Here is a 22072-nt window from a genome sequence, read left to right as displayed (position 1 = left end):
ACAAAATATCAGTCCATTCTTGGTCCAGAAAGATCGACGCTACGTGACTTCAAACATATTTCTAACACGAAAATGAGTACATGGGACTGTACTGCGTATTTTAGTGTTGTGAAATCACTCTGCGTTGATCGTCAGAACTAAGACGGAACTGATAATTTATCATTTCAGTAATTGGCCAGATTAAACCACTTTTAAGAAAATATTGACAATGGAAAAACGTTTCAAGTTTGGAATACGAATTTTACCTGTATAATAGCAACCGAGAGCAGGTTGTTTGGACTTCCTGTTTCAACTTTCCTTACCAACCATTTCCGGAACATCGATCAGGGAACATGCGTTGATTTGGTTTGAATTTTTATCTTTTTTGTTTTTTTCACCCTCATTCCTTCATCTCTTATTTATTTATCTTTTATATTATTATGGAAATTTCAGAAGGTGGAATATATATACTTTACCATTACTTTGTCAGTCACAAGGAATTAATTTATGTCTTTTCAATTAAATGTACATCCGATTACAGCAATACGTAATTCAACTACACTTTTTTACTGAGTTAAGCTTAAAATGTCCCCACATTTTATAAGGAAAAAATATATTCATGTTTAGGCCTGGGACGATTGTTATTATTACCATTCGATTATTTCCTGGAAAAATAATTGAATGATTCGATTGTTCGTCGGGAATCACGTCTTTTAAGTCACAATAGTGACCTACTTTATGGTGACCCCCCCCCCCATGAAGAAATCTCCATCAAAGTCACATGTTTAGCATAAATGAGGCCCTTTTCCCCCTTCTCAATGATTTTTTATATCAAAAGAAACTTCATGAAATGAGATTAAATCTTTCAGTTTATTGTTCCAATGAAAATCTTTCCTAAATCAATACTGGTACCCTGGTATTATGCATGCATCCCTCCAAGTGCCACACCCCTGCATATAAATGAATCAGCCCCGCCGAGTCCAAAGACGTAAACAACTCATTCATGAAGTACATTCTTTGAGACTGAGCCCAGGTGGAGCATTTCACTTGAAAAATTTCATCCCTTGCCCACACCATGTCCCCGCCTCCACTTGTGGCACTGCCCACGATGCTACACATGTATTAAAAAAAAATATTTCATTTGAAATATCTTTCAAAATTACGATTTTTTATCATTTGAACCCACATGTATAACTGGGTCTATTTTTGGAGACTAGTCGAGAAAGTACTGGTGAAGGCGGGCGCGTGTTGGAATGTCGTTTTCATTGTGTGAGGGGGATATAAAAAAGGTTGCATTGTTCTGAAACATGAAAGAAATTCTCCGGCTCCCACCCCCTATCCTTCCCTCTCTCTTTCCCTCACACGCACACACACACAGATGGGGAGGGGTCAATTTATTTCTGAAGTCATGACCTTTCCTGATAATAAAGGGAACCACATGCCTTCCGCTTTTTTGTTTCCCAAAGTTTCATTGGCTATCCGAAGGTCCAATCAGCTCAAGTGAGCTGGTTATGTGTTTACTTATTATTGTGCACGCACACAATGACTTATTTTGTGTATGAGGGCAAGGTCGGGTGGGATTAACATTTTCGGAGCGCTATCATGTTGGTATGTAACTGTGAATGTGATACAATCATTAATAATTTTTGAAACATTACCTCGGTAACATAATTTTTTAACCTGTAAAAAACAGCTGTCATCATTGTTTTCTTGTCATTTTATTATTATTACTCGGGTATTAGAGTTATGCCAACGTCATAATCGGGATCTGCCGAACATTCGATTAGTGTATATTTTGCTAATCGATTGGTGATTGGCGGCATGCCAATCGAACCATTCGATCAATCGATGTTTACTCCCAGTCCCAGGCCTATTCATGTTTATAAAAAAACATTGAAAATGATAAAAATTTAATCAAACACAAGACCGAAACTGTCATACTTTGCCATTTACGAGGAATGAATTTATGTCTGGTTCTTTTTCTTTATTAAATACAAAATGATTAGGTCCGATTACGATCACGATCGATTACGGCAATACGTAAATACACCACACTTTTATACCGAGTTTAGCTTCAAAATGCCCCCTCATTTTATCAAGAAAAAATATATTTATGTTAATAAAATATTCTTAAGTTGATAACAGTTCAATCAAAGACGAGATGGGAGCTATCATAGTGGATTTTAAAAATATATTGAGTGGAATACTCTTTGTACACAATCACTAACCAATATATATTTTGTTAATTTTATACTTAAATCTATGTAGTCATCGCATTCACGCATTGCATACAAACATACTTTTTTTTTACCGAACTTCCGAACCAGGCTTTTGAGTTCGGTTCGGTTCGGTCCGGTTCGGAAGTGCCAAGTTCGGCGAACTTCCGTTCGGTTCGGCGGTTCGGCTGCAGCACTATACTAAAGGCCATCGCACACCTTACGACTGTTCGCGATTGGATTTTGGAACAAAACACACTTTGCTCATTTTCTCAAAATGAGAATGGAACATATCATTTCATTTGAGGTTAAAAATAATTGAAAGAATAATAATATAACCATTTTTAAAGATTGCAAACCTTTACTTTGGAGTAAAGGCCAAATTAGTTTCAAATCGTAGACAATCATACGACTGCAATGACGTCATTACAACTAGATATTAGATTCGCTTTTATTCTAAGTAGGATGATAGAATAGTCACAGACTTGAACATAGGTATTTGTACGATGATTTCGAACATTACAGAGTAAGATATTCCAAGTCTCAATATTAGCATCAAATTCTACAACATTTTATTCTGAAATTGGGTCGCAGACAAATTGTAAGATGTGCGGTCGCCTTTCTAGAAGCTTAGTTGAGCATTCACATGATAAAGAGCTCAATGAAAGTAACAATGACAAAATCAATAAGAATTCATCAAACAAGTCAGAGATTTTGTACAGACATTTGTTTTAGTTGTCTTTGATTACTATAAAAGGAATAATGACTTGTAAATATTGTTTAATTCAAAGAGAACAGATGGTATATATACCTGTTAGTGCCATAATTATTATGTACTCTAGATGGCACATTATCCAAAGCTTGGGATTTTGAAAGCATTGTTGTGACTTCCAAACATCAACAACCTTTGATCAAGCAAATAGACAAAAATGGCATTGTAGAGTGGACACAACAAGGATATTTATCTTGTTCATGGTGAGCTGTATCAATCCAAAACTGATCACCAATTATTGGCATGATCTTGTTGAATGAGCTACAACGTAATTTTGAGAGTGATTTCATGAAATCATTGCGACAGTGTCAACAAAATAAGATATTATTTAAAAAAAATGTAACAGTTTGATTTTGGTCCAATTGTATTTTATTAGAGCTATATTAACTGTTTCTTATCCACATCCATTACCCCAGGCCCCCCTGACTTACCATGAGGAAGGCTGAGTATGCGACTCTCCTGGCAGTCGGGATCACCTGACCACCACCTCTATGGATAGGCTCATTGGCTATCACACCATCAAGGATCTTAAACTTGACGTTACGGATTGCTAGCAAGAAAAGAAAATAAAATACAATTAATTACTTTGAAACAAGAAGGCAGGAGCACATATTCTATGCAAGGGAGGGGGAGGAAATATGTGTGTCCAATTATACCCTACATGTGTGCTTTATATTCTTCATGAGAACCATCGGGAAAGTAATAAATTGCCTAATGGTCGACACTTGCTGTCTACTTTCTCTTTGATCTCACCTCACAAGGGCTTTGTCAACATCTAGTCCATCTATTAATAATTTGGTCTAAGTGCCATTCTTCTTCCTCTTACTGCAGGCAAACTCCTCAATCAGGATAAATTTCTGCAAGCCCAATTACCATTCTGTCTAATTTCAAATTGGCTATACCCATTTCATCTTAGCCTATGTGATTACCGGTAGTCAAATTGTTTATGAAAAAAGAATCATGTAATAAGGTGAAAAATGAGAAATTTGAAGAAATAAAATGAAATAAGACCTATTGGATTTGGAGATTTTACTCAATGAAAAATATACCAAATTGATAGCAGAGCAAAAGGGTTTACAAAGCTGCAAGTTTTATATTTCAATTTCAGTATACTTCCACCTAAAAATCAGTATTCTGGCAAAAAATCTGTATTTTTTCCACATGGCAAAAACAAACAAACCCTATTTCATTAGCACAGCACGGTGGCAAGGCCATATTCCTGTCTTGTCTTCAACAGAGACGGAGGCAAGAAATAAAATGGTCTTTTGGAAAAATATTACATCCAAAAGATACAAATTGAGGTGGATTACGAAAAAGAAAAAATCAAGGATTTTAACTAGGACTCACATTTTCATGCTAATACAGAAGGCAACACAAAATGATCACAATATAAATGACCAACACCGACAAAACACAAGTCGCAAAATTGAATTTATGTTTTCGTATTTTAACATGTAAAAGCGGACACCAATATTTTAATTTCATTGCCGTATGAAATATGGAAAATCTGTACTACTTGGCATATGTGGGTTTATTTGACTATCTGAGAAGAAGACTAATTGTTTTTAGACCTGGGCCCCTTAACCCAGAGGTTAGCGATTAATAGTGCTCTTGATTTTCACGATTGATTGTGTATAGTAGTCTATGCAATCAATCGTAGAAAAATGTTCTGCGATCATAGCTAACCTTTGCGTTACTGGCCCCAAGTGAAAATAAATTGTCATGAGCACCACCAGATCCAGTGCTTTGAAATGCAATTCATCTCTACTCAATATCCAAAGCTGGATGGAGCTTGTTGTACGCTGCCGCACACACGACCTTAAGGCTACAGAAACTTACTCCATGACACAATTAACAGTACATGGGGCCATACCAACACGCAAGAAACAACACGCTCACCTACTTAAAAAAAGTGTGGAACTTTGCGTGCGCTTGACCTTCTGGAGTACTTTTAAGTGGCCTCAAATGAGTGCATCGTAGCTCTAACCAGCTATTGATATTGATGCTACATGTACTTACGTTCATCACATAGAGGACCTTCCCTGGTACCCCACTGGAATCCTTGTACTATACTATCCTTGACTGAAGTCAGCAGATCTTTGTCCACCTACCAATAAAACATACATAAACTAGATGAATTCTCAACTGCACTCAGTCAAAATACTTGCCCCCAACCATTGCCAGACCCAAAAATATATTACACACAGATCTTCTAAAAACTTTCTACAAATGACCTGTAGGCTGTAGCATTTGTCCTTGTGACCCAAAATCTAATTAAATCATCAACTCCCACATGAATCAAAATTCCAGAGGATCCCTCAGGCGGTTAAGTTATCGCAAGAACTAGATATTTCAATGTATACATGACAAGATACATGAGCCCAGTTTGAACTTGAATTCTTCAAACAGTTTTTCTTTTTTTTTTTGAGGGGGGAGAGGGGGGTATATAACAACCTTTATAATGACCTCTGACCATGATATCCCTTTATATTAGATCATCGTCCCTCCCATATGCTTACATGTACATGGACAAAGTTTGAAGTTAATCCATCAGACGGTTCTTTAGTTATTGCAAGAATGAAAACAGGATGGGCAGGCGCCCCAAACCATCATGTCTCTGGCACCCAACATACATGTAGGCAGGTGTAGGCATTCAACTTGTTTACATCTTGTGATACTCCATAAATTTCTGAAATCATTTCACTTTTTATCAAATGAACTGAATGAAAACTAGAATTTTGTCTCAATTTGATTGACGGTAAAATACTTTGCTGTAAATTGATTTATAACGTACCTGTAAGATAAATATGTGGTTTCAATATAAGTTCCCGCTGTTATTATCATTATGTCAAGAAAACATAGTATAATATATACTAGAGCTTTGCATTAAATCATAAAATCTGTCTCACATACATGTATGACTGGCACCAATGGGTTTTATTACTACTTTATAATAGTTTCACTTACAGCAATAATGTCCTGGACTTGTTCATTTTTATTTGTAATAATAATAATAATATAGGACATTTATATTGCGCACATTTCCACCTTGTTAGGTGCTCAAGGCGCTCCTATATTACCCGGCTAAGCTAGGCGTTCATAGCGCACACAGCTTCTTAAGGAATTACTTCCTACCGGTACCCATTTACCTCACCTGGGTCGAGTGCAGCACAGTGTTGTAGTGTTTAATCAGAGATATAAATTAAAGGTATGATGGTGGGCCCCAAGTCTGCGCACCTAACAATTTGAGTTAAGATTTAACATGAATTTCTTCTTATTTCACAAAATCTTTCAGTTGATAATGTTCCTTACATCATAATGAGTTAGTGTGCCAAATATCTCATACAAATTTGAAAGAAATATATGATTTTCTTGGAAAAAACCTCGGCAGTCATTTTCAGATTGAAAAAAAAAATGGTACCCCATGTCTGCGCACTCATTCACTTTGCACACGATTCAGGGATTTTGATGACAAAAGGCTGCATTTTGAGGCCGTCACATGAAATGCCCTGAATTCAATATTTTTCCACCATTTTGAGTCAGATTTTTAAAAGAATACCTGTCGATGTATTGCATGTGTAAAGTTCATGCTCGTTGCGTATCTTCTTTTACTAGAATCGTGCAGATACGCGGGTGTGCAGACTTGGGAGACCGCGCAGACATGGGGGAACTGACCATACAAGTGTATTCATAAATCATTTATGGTAAAATAAGGTAGGGTCAGAGATAAAACACAGGCAGGTTGCACAAAATGTGCTTGGACAATCAATGACATATTCACAGGCCATGTCATATTGTATATTTGTTTTGTATTATTTTGTACTTCTTGTTTTGAACAAAATATTGGCGAATGCCAGTGACGTTCTAATAAATTCAATTCAATTAATATTGACTTCCAATGACAAGCTAATCCAGCATGGAGGGGGGGGGGGGGTTACCCAAGTAAATATGCCACAGACATACATGTAGAGAAACAAAGTGTGACATCATCAATTTTCATATCTTGTATTTTACCATTTTTTTTTCAGTTGAGCATGAGAAAATACCTCTACAACCAAAATTTGGTGGGAATTGGTCCATGGGGGGCCTTAGATATGACCTCATGAATACATAATTAGCCCCATTGAAGTTAATGTATTATTGGCCTGGTTCCAAACATTTAAGAACAAACTCTATAGGAGTTTGTGGCCGAGTGGATTGGTCTTCTGACTTTGAAACAGAGGGTTGTGGGTTCGAAACCAAGACATGGCATAATATCCTTCAGCAAGAAATTCATCCACATTAACCCAGGTGAGGTGAATTGGTACCTGGCAGGAATTTATTCCTTGAAATACCACCACGCTGTAAAAGGCTGCGGGGCTAAAGCCAGGGTAATAATATCCAAGTCCTTTGGAAGCGCATAGGGACGTTAGGACATAAGACGTTATAATATATTACTAGACCGAAAGCTGCAGGCGCGTTCAGCACAAAACAAATGAGATTAGACTCCGCCTACCCCGATCATTTGAAGACAAAAATAAGCCCCCATTGACATTCATGAGCGTAAATATATTCATATTCTGGCCTTGTCATTGGCTAAGAGCGTCATTAATACGCGATTTCCCCGATTCTTTGTCATCGATACTAGTGGTATCGTGTTACAGAAGTAATTATTCATTTGACCTCATTACGTCATCTAATTTATTCATTCTGAAACTTTTCTTTCCACACAAAAATGGACCTACGAACACTCCGGTGAGTACGTATAAATTGATATAACCACATGAATTCAGTGGACTATTTACAAATTTCACACTGTATTTTGTGATCTTAGGTTATTTCTCTACCAAATTAGAGAGTTTACTATCATTCTTCTGTTAAAGGAAAGCAGAATTTGGTCTTTGAAAGTGAAGTTAGATTGTCATCGTCGCCCAGTGCAGCCTGTATGTTGCTTGCAGTGTTGCGGTTAGGCCGCTGTGTTAACCACATGTATTTTGTACGGGCTCCTAGCCGATTGGGCATCGAGAGAATTTCGGGCCGGTTTGGTTCACCTCCAATTAACAAAGACCAACCCACGATTGATTAAAGCAAGAAGAATGAAGCTTCTTTTTGTACACTGTAACGTTAGATCTAGAGGGAGATCTGCATCTATCTTCAGTAGATCGAAACCCAGTCAGGAATAAACTGTGAAGTGGAGTGTGGATGAAGATATATTGCCTGTCATTGTGTCAATCCTCACTTTCAGTTTCAGATATCAAATTTATTTTGCATAACTTCAGGCTTCTTCATTTAGCCCCCACCCATTTTAACTTATTGTTATTTATAAATAGGGTCTATACTATAGTTAGACTCCTAGACCAAAAGCTGCCTTCAGTCTCTCTGTTTTGGTTGTTCCGCTGAACTGTGTTGGCTCACTCATGAATAGTAAAAAAAATGTCAGAAATTGTTGAATAAATCCCCAGAAACGATGGTTATTCCTGTATGGCAGTGTATCCTATTGCCGGACACCTTTATTTCAGTGCTTTAAAAATGACAACTAGAGGAAATACAATGAAGAAAAATTATACCTTGCTATTCCAAATATTCTGAAAATTATGAATATGATGAAATTATTTCCAGTATTAATGCTCGTTCATATCGTGACCCTCAGTCAAGTTCTATCGATGCACAGACGATCGATGACGGCTCTCTATCTACCTACCTCGCGCACGGACAGCCGGGGTACATACCTTGAGAACTAGCCGTCACGTCGACGATCTGATCGATGGAGCGGACGAGATTGAAATTCGGCGAATCAGGCCCGAAATTAGGTCCGTATTGCCATCAGAAAATAGATCAATTGGGATCAATTGTTAATGCAAAACTATGTTATATGATATTTTAAGCATTTTCTGTCATTTTAGAGAAAAATAAGGTAAAAGTTGGATTTTTTCGCCTTGTTTTTGCAAACTTGTTCTTTGAATTGATCTGTGAAATCGAACTGCGGAAGTCTTACGGTACGAAATTGATTTCGTACGCAGTAATATGCGCGTCCGGAAATATGATAGTGTCCGGTAATACAATACGTGACTATATACGAAATAATATGCTGCTCTGCATGTTTGTCTTATTATCAATAGGCTAGATCTAGGACCTAGATCTAGATAGGCCTAACAGATCTAATTTCTAACTTGGTTAACAGAGGATCTAGGCCTAGTGTTACTGTTGCTTCTTATTAATATTATTTTAGACTTAGATCTAGGCCTACGGTACTTCACTTTTATTCATCGATGCTTTCTAATTCTAGGCCAACCTAATTCAAATCGAGTCATCTAAATTATACTTTCCCAACCCGCGACACTTACCCCAGGCCCAGGGCTTATGATCTAGGTCTGTAATTTAGGCCTAGATCTAGGTCTGGGCCTAAACGACTCCATTTACATGTACAAGTATGCCTGTTAGTGTCAGTGGACCAAGGACTAGATCTAATCTTGGTCAATAATGGCAATGAAGTTTAAACTTTTAGCCAGGAATAAAAGACATCAAATCCATATAGGCCTAGATCTCAGTTTAGAACCAAAGCTTTACTTTCTAGGTCTAGATAGATCGAGATTCCATCGTTACTATCTAGATCTAGACCTACGAGTAATTTAGATACGCGAATGCTGTTGCACAGCTCTGAGTCTTGGACTAGATCTATACTTTCTTACAAATAGATCTAGACCTAGTGCATGAGATGAAATTATGTTAAAGTCAAATGAAATAAGATTCGGAAATGAAAAGATGCAGATGTTTCTTTTTTGGGGGGAGGGCAGACATTTGAAAAAATTTAGAGAAACCTAAAATTCAGAAAGCGAGGGCCAGAAGTAACCAATATTACCTATGGCCGTTTTGTGCATTTTCTAAAATAAAATTGAAGGATGTCATGCAATTCTTTTTTTGATGAAGGTTTTCACATTTCATCTCTTACCCAAATCCCTCCCCTATACATACGGCCATGAAAAATATCACTTCTTATTATTGTACTCTCTTTTCTTTCACAAACAGGTTGAGTTTGAAGAAAAAGAAAAACAGGTTGAGTTTGAAGGACAAGAAAAACAGTATAGAGGTCTACCTATATGGTTCAAGATGATGATCATAAGTGCATGCATCATTTTGCAGATTCTCATCCAGGTATAAAAGTTAAACTAACCCATTCAAAATTACAGATACATTACATGCATTGAATGTTAACCATGTTTACATTAAATAAAAATAACCTGAGCCACAAAGAGGTAGGATCTGTACGGAACATACACTTCTTAAATATACAGGCTCTCGAGTCTAAAGTAGAACCAATGTCAAAAGTTATGTACTTTGGGCAAATTTATAAAATTAGGACATGTCCTTGATCTAGTAATAGTAATTAAATTGCCTTTTTAGTTCCTATTTGTTTATAAACAAAGCAATATTTATTTTCATGAGTTATATTTTATAAAATTCATTTTATTCATTCTTTAGTGTGATATTCATATTTCATATTTGTAGATTTACGATTTTTTTTGGTTTTACATTTTGTCTAATAGGATGATGCAATTTGACAATTTCCATGGAGGTGATTGATGATGATAAATAATTGGTGAAGTAGGCCTAATAGAACAGTGCCTGGACCACAGAGAGAAATACAAACTACAGCAGTTATATGAGTGAGTGAGTTAGTTAGTGATTATTTTTGATAATGGAGGTTGTTCACATTTTTTTGGCAACAAATAGACCTGCCTTTGAAAAACCCATTTCAATTTTGTTTCTAGATTATAGTTAGTGTAGTTTTTAATTACAGATCAAAATATTCTGTGCAACAAAACATATCAACTTTAATTCTGACTATTCATATAATTTACATATGTTAATTTATATATTCATATTAACAAGAAATCTCTGTCATTTTTTCGAAGAGTACATGTAGTTAGAATGGAGAGTGGTATGTAAACTGCAGAGAACATGTTTAAGTGATATGCTTTATAGAAGTACAACTTTATAATTAGAAGTAAGATTTCCTATGGTATGTGTTGAAGAAACATATATACCTATGCATAGTCTCACTTTTCTTAAAACATTTGTTTTATAAATCATGACAATTTAATTGATTTTCTTTCTCTATTTTTTTTCAATCTGCAGGACTGGTGTAACAGATGTTTTCATTCAAGAAATCCAACTATTCAACATTGAAGACTTACATGTAGGAACCACGTGAAGATGGAAAAGGTTTTTTTTTCCAAGTCCAATTTAAAAAAAAAATTATTATCACAACCCAAATTCATGATGTATGAAATTATTGATTTTCATTAAAATTGGTTGCAAAAAGAGAAGCTATAAACATACAAATAGGAGAAGCGGATTGAAGTTGCTTGAAAGTGGGGGGGGGGGCACAGGGAAAATGCTGTTTTATGTGAAATTTTTAAAAAGTTGCGAGCAAGCAAAATTTTGACATTTTAAAAACAAATATCCAATTTTGTGATAGATTTCGACAAAATATTCAAAATGATATATTTCACCCTTTGCTTTCCTTTTTCTTTTTTCCCCTTGGTCGTGATTTTTTTTTTGGGGGGGAGGCAAGAGCATTGGCGGCGGAAGGCAAAAAATTTAGGGGGTCCACCTGAATTTATCCACCTAAATCTTAGAAGGGACCACAAAAATTTCCAGCAAAAAAAAAGGTTGTCAACCACAATTTTAGGGGGGGCACAACAATTTTAAGGGGGGGGGGTCTACCTGAATTTAGGGGGGACGCAGGAAAAAAAAATGACGAGCAAAAAAAAAAAAAGATTCTCAACAAAAAATTTAGGAGGGGGGACTGTCCCCCACCTCAAATTTAGGGGGGACAGGTCCCCCTATCCCACCGCTTCCACCACCTATGGGCAAGAGTCCTTCAAGCCCCCCCCTCCATCTGTACGAACCTGCTTATATACCCCACTCACATGAATTATTAAACTTAATGCACACAGGATTTCCTTCAGAAGTATATTATAGAAATGAAAATATTGTTTTCTTGTTTCAAAGGGCACTCGTCATTGTGACCATAAAACAGATCCTTCTCAAGTGAAAGGGGCACAGAACAAATTGTTTAGAAGCGCTCTTCTTGGGTAAAAGGGGGCAGTGATTCAAGAAAGGGCACTTTTAAGAAGGCGAGGGGGCACTTTGTATTACATGAAACGGGCTCTCAGATGGAAGGGCACAGAACACGTGGGGGGCATTTTTGGGTGAAAAATTGCATATAAGGAAGAGCACTAATTCGTATTACCTAAAACAGGTTCTCATCAGGTGAAAGAGACACAGTACACGTTCGTGAGGGGGCATTTTCTTGCATAAAAAGGCACTTTTCAGTGCTTCAAAAGTAGGGGGAATTGTGCCCCCCCCCAGCATACAAAAACATTTATTTTTGTTCAAACTATTAACATATGCTTAAGAAAAAGGTAAAGCTTAATCCTCTGATAATGTGATTTTTTTTTCTGGATAATTAATAAAATTCACCACTAACCAGAAAATTCCTTCATGTCTTCTATTTGTGTTCATATAGTATTTGTACCGAGCTAAAATGAAAGGGATTTGGAATTGGCAAAATTCAAAGTGAGACGGAGATCGAGAGAAAGAGTGATGAGAAGTGGGTTGAAAAGAGATGAGAAAGAAATGGAGGGGCACATAATTATGAAGAGATAATTTAGAGGGGGTGGTGAGAGAGCTGGTGTTGGAAGTAGGAACAAAAGTGGTGGAAGAGAAATAAGACGAGATTTTTGGAAACCAGGAGACAGATAACAAGTGGGAAAATAAGAAGGAAATATATGAAAAGTTAAGTTGTAAAAGGGGCTAGGGCCACTCCAAGAAAATCATTTTTTTTATTCTCCCATATTGCAATATTCTTATGCGAAAATGAATTTTCATGATACCCTACCATTAGAAATTCAAAATTGGGTATAAAAGAAATCTACTTATCTTCATATTTTTTTAAGATATTATTTTCCAGAAAAATTATGAATGGACCTAACCCCTTTTGAAAAAAGTGAATTTTCTTTTTTTAGTTCACTTTTTTATGGGAATTTTAACTTTTCTATGGTATCATCTTATAGAGCTACTAAAAATCAATTAAGACATAAAAATCAAATTTGATTAAAAATGGACCTAACCCCTTTTAAAAGTTAGCTCTTCGTATGTAGGAGAAAGGCGGCACAAAAGAACATGAGTGGGAAAATGATTAAATGGAAAAAAACTGAGTAAGAAATGCTGGAGAATAAAGGGGACAGGAAACATATTGAGCATGATAAACTGGGGCCCGTTTCATCATGAGTTACAAGTATGGTAACTACGAATACGAATCATAATCAAGGTTCCCACGGTTATCACAATAATAGCGATGTTTAAATAGCTCAGTGTAATTCATTATGAAACGGGCGCCAGAAGAAAGCAGGCACGGGGATCCATGAAGATTTTTTTTTTTTACTTCTCCAAATTAAATTTGTAACAAGAAATTACTCTTTTAGTGGTGAAAGTTATTTTTTTCAGTATTCATACTCAACCAGTGAAAATGAATACCATCATTGTAATAACCATGATTTGCCCCCACCCCACCTCCACCTTTTTACCTAATCGCGACTTGATCTACTCTTTTCATCTTCCCTTTTAGAATTAGCATAGGCCTATAAGACGCAATACAAACATTGTTTTGTTTTTAAGTGATATCGCTTGTGATATCGATACTTTATAAAGCGCAACGTATCGTCTCAGATTTGCGCTTGCTTGATTCGCTGAATCCTTCGCGTCACGAGCGCGTAACAAAATGAATACATAAATAAATTTGCCAAGTTGACCTTTGTCATTGCGCTGGTGTGCGTATTGTCTAATACACGTACAAAACCACAGTTGACGAGGGAGCATCGTACGAAATTAATATTAATGGGGGCTTATTTTAGCTTCTAATGGATTAAACAAAATGGCGGTAGCTTCGGGGGCCCGGTTAGGACATAATGTGATATGCGCTATACAAGAACTGCGTTATCATTATTATTATAACAAATTGTTACATCAAGCTCCAACAAGGTTACAAAATCCTTTGATATACATGTAGTTCAAGTACTTGATCTTGCACTTCTAAATTGTGGAAGACCCGTGGTGTAGTGGTTCTGACTCTCCCCTTGAAAACAGAGGGTCGTGTGTTTGAATCCCACCGCAGTCTCGCGTCCTTTGGCAAGGCGTTAATCCACACTTTGCCACTAATCGGTAGGATGCAAAAGATATTGTATGTTTGATTTTGCCAGTGCCGTAATGAGGCTGCGATGAATGCAAGGAATGCTCACCAGGGAGTGGAAATTATGCACTTTTCGTGCGGGATTAAAATGAATCCAACGACCGGGGTAATAATATGCTGTAACGCCCTTAAAGCCATTCTGGGAAAAGCGCTTTATAAAAATTGGCTGTTATTATTATCATTAAATTCAACACAGTTATTACTCTACTTAAAACTCACATTAAAAAAGAAATACTTATCTGAGACTGAAACTGATCTGAAAGACTGATGTCTCACATGGTAATTACCACAAAATAAAAGGAACCCTCTTCAATAAATTCTTCATTATGAAGATTAACTTTTAAGTACACACTTCTTCCTCTTTTAACTGCTTTCCTCCTCAGGCTGAGAAACGTATATGTACTTCTCGGAAGAGCTGATGAATTGATGCTAAAACATTTATCATTTTGAAGATTTGTATGTCAAAAAATGGCCGCTGGAATACCATGCTTGCTTGCTTGTCTTTTTCTTTGGTTTGTTTGTCTTGGAGTACAAACTGATGAAGAAAACAGAAGACATCTGCACCTTCCATGTGCTTCCATTACAAAGACTACAGCCAACTGCTCTAACCAGAACCGCACCTCTGTACCCCAATCTCTTCCAAACACCTTGGAAGTACTGGACCTGTCGTATAACAACCTCACATCACTCCACAATGAGTCATTTGAACTGTACAACCTCATTCGGATTCTGAATATCGCTCACAATTTTATCCACTTCATCGAGAGTGGCTCTTTCAGAAACCTCCAAGGAATGGAGAGGATCATTTTGAATAACAACGTCATTGGTGAACTGTCGGCACAGTTTTACATGAACAATTCGGAAAATACAACCATGATTCTATCGCACAATGAAATAAGGGAAATTCCCCATTTGAATGGAATCTGTTTTTTTGTGAAAGGGAACACTAGAGAAAAAGAGTCAAGAAATATCACCCTGATTGACTTCTCACACAACAATCTGACTTCAGTCAACGAAAAGGACTTTGCATCCTTCAGTAACTGCTCTATTTATCAATTCAAAATAGGAAATAATAAGATCACAAGCCTTCCAATGAAAGTGTTTTCTGGATTGTCTTGGGTAGGGAAACTAGATATGAACTGTATAACCCTCGAACATTTTGAAGTTTCTGCCTTCTTAGGAATTGAAAGTATAATAGAGATTACACTGAAAGGATCACACATAAGGTCTATTGTTCCTTTGAATGACTCCACTTTCATCTCAGGTGGACAATTCACTAAACTTAAAATATTGAAAATGAAAGACAACAAAATAGAACAAGTTCCTGACTATGCATTCCAGGCCTTCAAATATCTAGATATCCTTGATCTTGGAACAAACAGAATATTTCTTCTGACAAACAAATCTTTCTGTGGAATGAGAATGTTAAAGGTGTTGAATTTGTCGAAAAACAAGATCAGAAGTCTTCCCCGTGGTGCATTTGCTTGTCTTGGACGTTTGGAGTATATCAACTTGGCACAGAATAACTTCTTTATCTTGGAGCCAGCTTGGTTTGCTGGCTGCAAATCACTCAGAAATCTTGATCTTTTTCGCAGCAACATCAATGAAATTACGCATAGTTCTTGGATCACGACCAACTTACGGATTCTTAACTTACAATACAACAAGCTCACCTTCACTGAAAGACTCATGTTTACAGGGTTATCTCATTTACTCATTCTGACATTAGCAGGAAATGGTCAACTATACAACATTGCTGGTGATACCTTCCGTGACATGGAAGCTCTCAAGATTCTTCAGATGGACAACATAAACAGACTAGTTCTCAATGGCACTTTTGCAGAGTTGACCAGCCTAACTTTCCTGGATATTTCTTACATTCCCACCTATGGATTACAAAGCGTGTCCGTACACCAGTTTAAACACACACATGCTTTAAAAACGTTAAACATGTCATATTCTCACGTTCATTCTCATGATTTAGTGAACAAGAAAACAAAAGAATCACTTTTTTATGGGCTGACGTCACTCCGAACACTTAAAATGACAGGAAATAAACTTGTCAGGTTGCCTAATGTGTCTTGGATGTTTTCTCCACTACAGCAAATGGAATACCTTGATCTAAGCCAATGCCAATTGCATTCTCTGACAGCAGAGGTATTTAAGAATCTGACTAGACTCCGAGAACTCAGACTTGCTAACAACGAGCTAGTAGACATACCTGAACGTGCATTCCAGAATTTGCACAATTTGCAAAATCTGCTTCTCCAATTCAACAAAATAAAATTAATAGGTAAAAACTTGTTCAAAGGAACAGCTAATTTAAAACAGCTGTACCTTCAAGGTAACCAGATATCTACTGTGGCACCTAATACAATAATACCAATACACTTAAATGTGTTCAACATTGCAGGAAACCGACTGACTTGTAACTGTCAACTAACATGGTTCATGCACTGGCTCCATACTACAAATATCTCATTGGGAATTCAGAATGAAACATTGTGCTCCATTCATTCACTCAATGGACTTCAGAACAAGCCAGTTTGGACATTTCATCCAAAAAAATACTGTGGGATCAACATTATTCTCATTACTGGTGTTAGTATTGGAATCATAGCAGTGTTGTTTTTCTCTCTCCTGGTATATTATAAGCGCTGGTGGATAAACCACAAGATATTCCTTCTAAAACTAGCGGTCATCGGCTATGACGAAATCACAGAGGATGCTGATCCAGATGACTATGAATACCAGCTTAATATCATGTTCCATGATGATGACACAGAGTGGGTTAATGAAAACCTTAAGCCTGCACTGGAAGAACGGATGCCCCATCTGCAGAACATAGCCTTCGGAGATGAAGACCTTCATCCAGGGATGTACTATCTCAATGCCTTATATCACAACCTTGATAACAGCTTCAAGACAGCCTTGTTGATCAGTAACAAGTCAGTGGATGATGCTTGGTTCATAACCAAGCTACGGATGGCTGTTGAGCATGTGAACGACACCAAGTTAGACAAGATCATCTTGATATTCCTAGAGGACATCCAGGAAGCCAATTTACCATACCTGGTAAGACTCTTGCTGAGTAGAAACAAACCTTGTTTGCTGGTTACAGAAGATGAAGATGGTCAAGAGTTGTTTTGGGCTCAATTTGAAAAAGAAATGAGGACAAGCAAGGTTATCAATGGTGTTATCCCAACTTAAAACCAAATTCCAAAAGTTAAAAATCATCCTGTATCACTTGCAGTTACAGTGAGTCTGATGAATATGGGGTTACGCAAAGGCTTATGCTTGTTAAATGCTATGTACAGAACTGACTGAGTACTATATCTTTAATCTGGGTCATGGTCCTAATTATGGAACTTACCTCCGATGGCAGTGTGTCATCTACAAGGATGTTTGGTCCAGTAGCATCAGGTCCAAAGGCCCATATGGACCTAGCAGCCAACAGATCCCAGTCATATTTGGTCTGGAAAAACTCTCCAAGCCGTTTCCTGTTTGCAACAAATACAAATAATATAATATGGTCAGGGCACCGTAGCATAACGGTTTGCAATGAATTGCAAATATAAAAGAACCACTCTGATTGGTTCCCTTCAGTGTTTTAAACAAAGTGCACATGCAACAATCTTTCTGATTGGTCTTTAAGCAATTGGTTGGAAACCTTAATGTTATGGATCCCTGCTTTTCAATTCATACAGATACAACAAAGCTTTTTAGCCATTGTCAATATGAATCTAATGTGAGGAATATGTAAAGGTCATCTTGAAATCTATAACGAACACTGTAAATAGCCCATGCTGCTTGACCGACATGAGCCAATGGAACTTAAACATGCAACATTGGCACAATTGCTCAAACACCACTGAAGATGTACCCTTGCATAGCCATATAAAATGGGGGCCATTCAATAAATCAATTAAATGACTTCTTGTAGAACAGATATTCATTATAGGTGTTGTTTAACAAAAGAATTATCATAAGCTATTTCCACTCTTCAAAATTATTGTATACCTTTATATGCATTAATCTTCTGTGTATTAAGCACAATGAGAGTGGTCACAGGTCAGAAATGCACTACAGTATATAAAAATATGATTATTATTATTATTAGTAGTAGTAGTACAAAAATGTATATTTCATGCTTTTCACTTTTACTTGATAACTGTGTCTTTGATTCGGCTTTTTTTCCCTAGTTAATAGTTTTGTTTCTTTTATATCACTTTTTGCTTATAAATTGGGCAAATGAAGTCTTGCACTATCTGAAAGTTTTAAATGCAGTTGGGAATTGATAGTCATAAATGTTTCAACTTCACATGTGTTGTCTAACATGAATAGCAAGGGTTCTATTTTTTGCTATGATCCAAATTTCATATTCAGTGATATAGAGAAATTCTATTCAAGTCGACTTTCATTCGCTGAATGGATTGATCATCTGTATCTCATCAAGTGAAATTCAGTACTACATGATGTTTGTACGATATCACAGTATTATCTACTTTAATAGTAAAGATTATAATTTCATGGTACAAAATTTCACATTCTCTTAAAAATAGAGAAATTCTAATCCGCTTTGGATCATTCAATGGTACAATCATTTTTTTTGCAAGCACTATTTAGTACTATCGCACTCATGCCCATCTGCTGTTTGTACGATATCGCAATTTTATCTATTTTAATAATAAAGATTATAATTTATGCTATGGTACAAAATTTCACATTCTGTTAAAAATAGAGAAATTCTATTCAAGTCGGCTTTAAATCATCCAATGGATCAATCATATTTGTTGCAAGCAATATTTAGTACTATTGCACTTATGTCCATCCGCTGTTTGTACGATACGACATTATATCAATCATTTTTGTTGCAAGCGATATTTAGTACTATCACACTCATGTCCATCCGCTGTTTGAATGATATATATACTTTACCTATTCCATGAGATTTGAACGACTTCATTCTCGATGTCTTCAGCAAGGTTCTTCTCTAGTGGTTCAGCAATCATGGTAAGCTTGTTCCTGGATAAAAGAAGCAAAGTATGACACCATCATATCAAAGATGTATGTAATTCTCCATTCACACACAAGAAAATATTTCAAAGGCATTGATAGCTGGATTTATATAGCACTTTTTGTTCGAGGATAGAAAGCCCTTGCTATTATTACCCCAGCATTAGTTGCGTTGCCTATAGGTGCTCAAGCATTCGAGGAATTTCTCCCTACCAGGTACCCAATCACCTCACCTGGGTTGAGTGCAGCACAATGTGGGTAAATTTCTCGCTGAAGGAAAATATGTCATGGCTGGGAATCAAAACGTCACTCAGAAAGAAAGACGAGTCCTAACTACTAGATGCCCATGACGCCACATAACAATTTTTCAGTATCTAAAAGAGTGTCTCATATGGGGAGACCTGTTGATATGGCCACACACCCATATTTTACTGGTTTATCATATCAAAATATCCAATCTCAAAATGCAAGTTTAATCAATTGAGAGGACATAAGCATTTATATGACACCTAGATTGGTTGTTTGATAGCGATCATTCAGTCCATTTTTCAATGGCGTCATCATCCGTGCAAATTTGGATCCATACACTTTCGTCCATTGAGATTCCAAGACAACACAAGTAATAGCACTCGTGTTTGCAGCGCACGTGTTGTACGTGGCAATCAACAGACAGAGCTCGCACTGCATGAGCATATTTTGCATCAAACTTCATAAATTTCAAATGACAAAGAATATATTTTTAGGTGTCATAGAGAATCAAATAATGAATGTTTATGAGTGCAATGAACAGAATACTTCAAGGTGTAACATGAAATGAACGATCCAATCAATTCGGCTTTGCCTCGTTGAATGGATCATTTCATCTTTCACCTCATGAAGAATTCTGTCCATTGCACTCATAAACATTCATTATTTGTATACTATCTCAGCAGCAGGGCTTAAAGTAATCCAAGGACAGCAAAGGTAATACCCTGTTCACTAACCTCAATGCCCCTTTCAATGCCTTGTGGATGTGTTGTGTCATTTGAAAACAAAAATTCTTTCGGTGTTGTATGATAGAAATATGCTCTATAGAATAAGCAGCCTTTCCCCTACTAAGGTTGAAATTTACGGTCTGTGGCAGTATTGTCTATATTTCCAACGAAAAAAACCTGTATGACTTGGGGGTGTTCCAAGAAAATATTTGCAATCGATCGCAAATTTCAGATGCAAGTTTACAAGTGATATATCAATTCTAACTAACGCAAATCAATTCATGTTTGTTGATGCAAGAAGCAGACCAGCAATCAATTGTAAATTGGCAAAGAAATGCATGACTTTCGATTGATTTTTGGACCTAACAATTGACTTGCGATCAATTGAAACTTTCTTGCAATACCCCATAGCATCGCTGCCCCATTGGTGAGACCATGATGCTAACCATACTATTTCCATAACTATTCAACATGATACAGTAAAGTTGATGTTCCAAAATCAAATTGTGACTTACTTCTTGTTGGGGGTTTCAGCAAAGCATTTGAGAGATGATGTCTCCACAACGGTCTCGCAGAAAGACACGACAGGGTCAGCAACTTTGATATCTGCATGGAAGGTCAAAGGTCATAGTTCAGAATGAAAATCATGTGATACATAACATTAACAAGAGATATTATTGAGATCAAATTAAACTGCAGTAAATGGCCCATATTCTGAAGTCAGGTTTAACTTAGACCATGGTCTAACTCTGTGCTAAACTTATGGGAAACCAAAAGTGTCAACATTTTTATGAAGTTGTATGCTTTTTTTTTTTTACTGTGCTCTTTTCTTATTCATCGATGGTGAAGACAATCATCTTTTTATACTTCCTAGACAATTATGAATGACTTGAGAGCCAAATGAGGTGAAATATGATATCTCTATTGTTAGTGATTTATGTAACAATTGGCTATCCATACATAAACCACAACTTTAAACCTGAGTTTAAGTTAAACCCGACTTCAGAGTACGGGCCCATGAGTTTCAAAAGGCCCCACCTTACAAAGAGTTGTAATAGATGCAAATCAAACTCAAAACTGAGGTTAAATCTCCGAATGTGTGGTAAATAGGAATTGAATTCATCTAAATTTCAGTTTGAATTAAATCTATCGTAATACTTTGTAGAGCTATTCCACAACAAATTGAAGACTTACCTCATGAAGGAAGCATTTCCTTAATTGTTGTGGGATTAGGCCTACTTCTTATTTTGACTACCAACTTTAACTGATTGTGCATTTTTTTTTGTCAATTTGTTCAATTTCTGTGTATTTATTAATTTCATTTTCTCTATTGTATAGGTAGTTGATTGTGCACCTTGAGTGTCATCGACAGATATGTGCGCTATACAAATTTTAATTATTATTATTATACTGCAGACATCTCATCATTTTAGTCATGAATTATGCATTTTATGGGGTATGCAGCTCTTGCAGTAATTCATTATCATTACTTTTTTTATGCATAGATTTCTATAATGGGAGTGGTGTTGTAGCAACATGCAGACATCTAATCACCATACACATGTATTATAAATCTTAAGGAGCAAGCTATCGCAGAAAGTTATTAATAAATTATTTTATTAATGTGTAGTTTTCTTTATTGTTATGATATTGTACTTTTCATCTTTGTGCATATGTGTATTTGACAGCCATTGGAAATTAGATTTCTTTGTACGCATGCATTGACCAATAAAAGTAATCTTGAAACTTGATATGTGGGTACCTACCAATTTCTGAGTACATTTTCCTGAGATCATGCATAACACAATATAGGTAGAGCTCTCCTGTACCAAGAATTACATGCTCTCCTGATTCTTCTACCTGAGTGTTAAAACATCCAATA

General features: G+C 36.5%; 2 protein-coding genes across 2 annotated transcripts in view; one reads left to right on the top strand and one right to left on the bottom strand.

Annotated features, from left to right (window-relative positions):
* Positions 1-22072, bottom strand: part of LOC121426723 (116 kDa U5 small nuclear ribonucleoprotein component-like) — a 60754-nt gene that overhangs the window by 5703 nt on the left and 32979 nt on the right. Inside the window, exons 17-22 of the mRNA XM_041623100.1 lie at positions 21957-22050; positions 20706-20796; positions 19139-19225; positions 17574-17700; positions 4987-5074; positions 3399-3517 (exon numbers count right to left, since the gene is read on the bottom strand). Coding sequence (XP_041479034.1) covers positions 3399-3517; positions 4987-5074; positions 17574-17700; positions 19139-19225; positions 20706-20796; positions 21957-22050 — 606 coding nt within the window. The remainder of the gene's footprint in view (positions 1-3398; positions 3518-4986; positions 5075-17573; positions 17701-19138; positions 19226-20705; positions 20797-21956; positions 22051-22072) is intronic.
* On the top strand, positions 14393-17412 carry LOC121426724 (slit homolog 2 protein-like). The gene has a single exon (XM_041623101.1). It carries the CDS (start codon positions 14669-14671, stop codon positions 17408-17410), a length of 2742 nt encoding a protein of 913 aa, XP_041479035.1. The 5' UTR covers positions 14393-14668; the 3' UTR covers positions 17411-17412.

Source organism: Lytechinus variegatus, chromosome 13 (assembly GCF_018143015.1).
Source record: "Lytechinus variegatus isolate NC3 chromosome 13, Lvar_3.0, whole genome shotgun sequence".
NCBI classification, from domain to species: Eukaryota; Metazoa; Echinodermata; class Echinoidea; order Temnopleuroida; family Toxopneustidae; genus Lytechinus; species Lytechinus variegatus.
The sequence above is the reverse complement of the archived record's forward strand: the minus strand, read 5'-3'. Positions and strand labels throughout refer to the sequence as shown.

What these genes read in the sequence shown, in the direction of transcription:
- LOC121426724 (XM_041623101.1), top strand. Translation starts at nt 14,669, where the DNA reads ATGGCCGCTGGAATACCATGCTTGCTTGCTTGTCTTTTTCTTTGGTTT.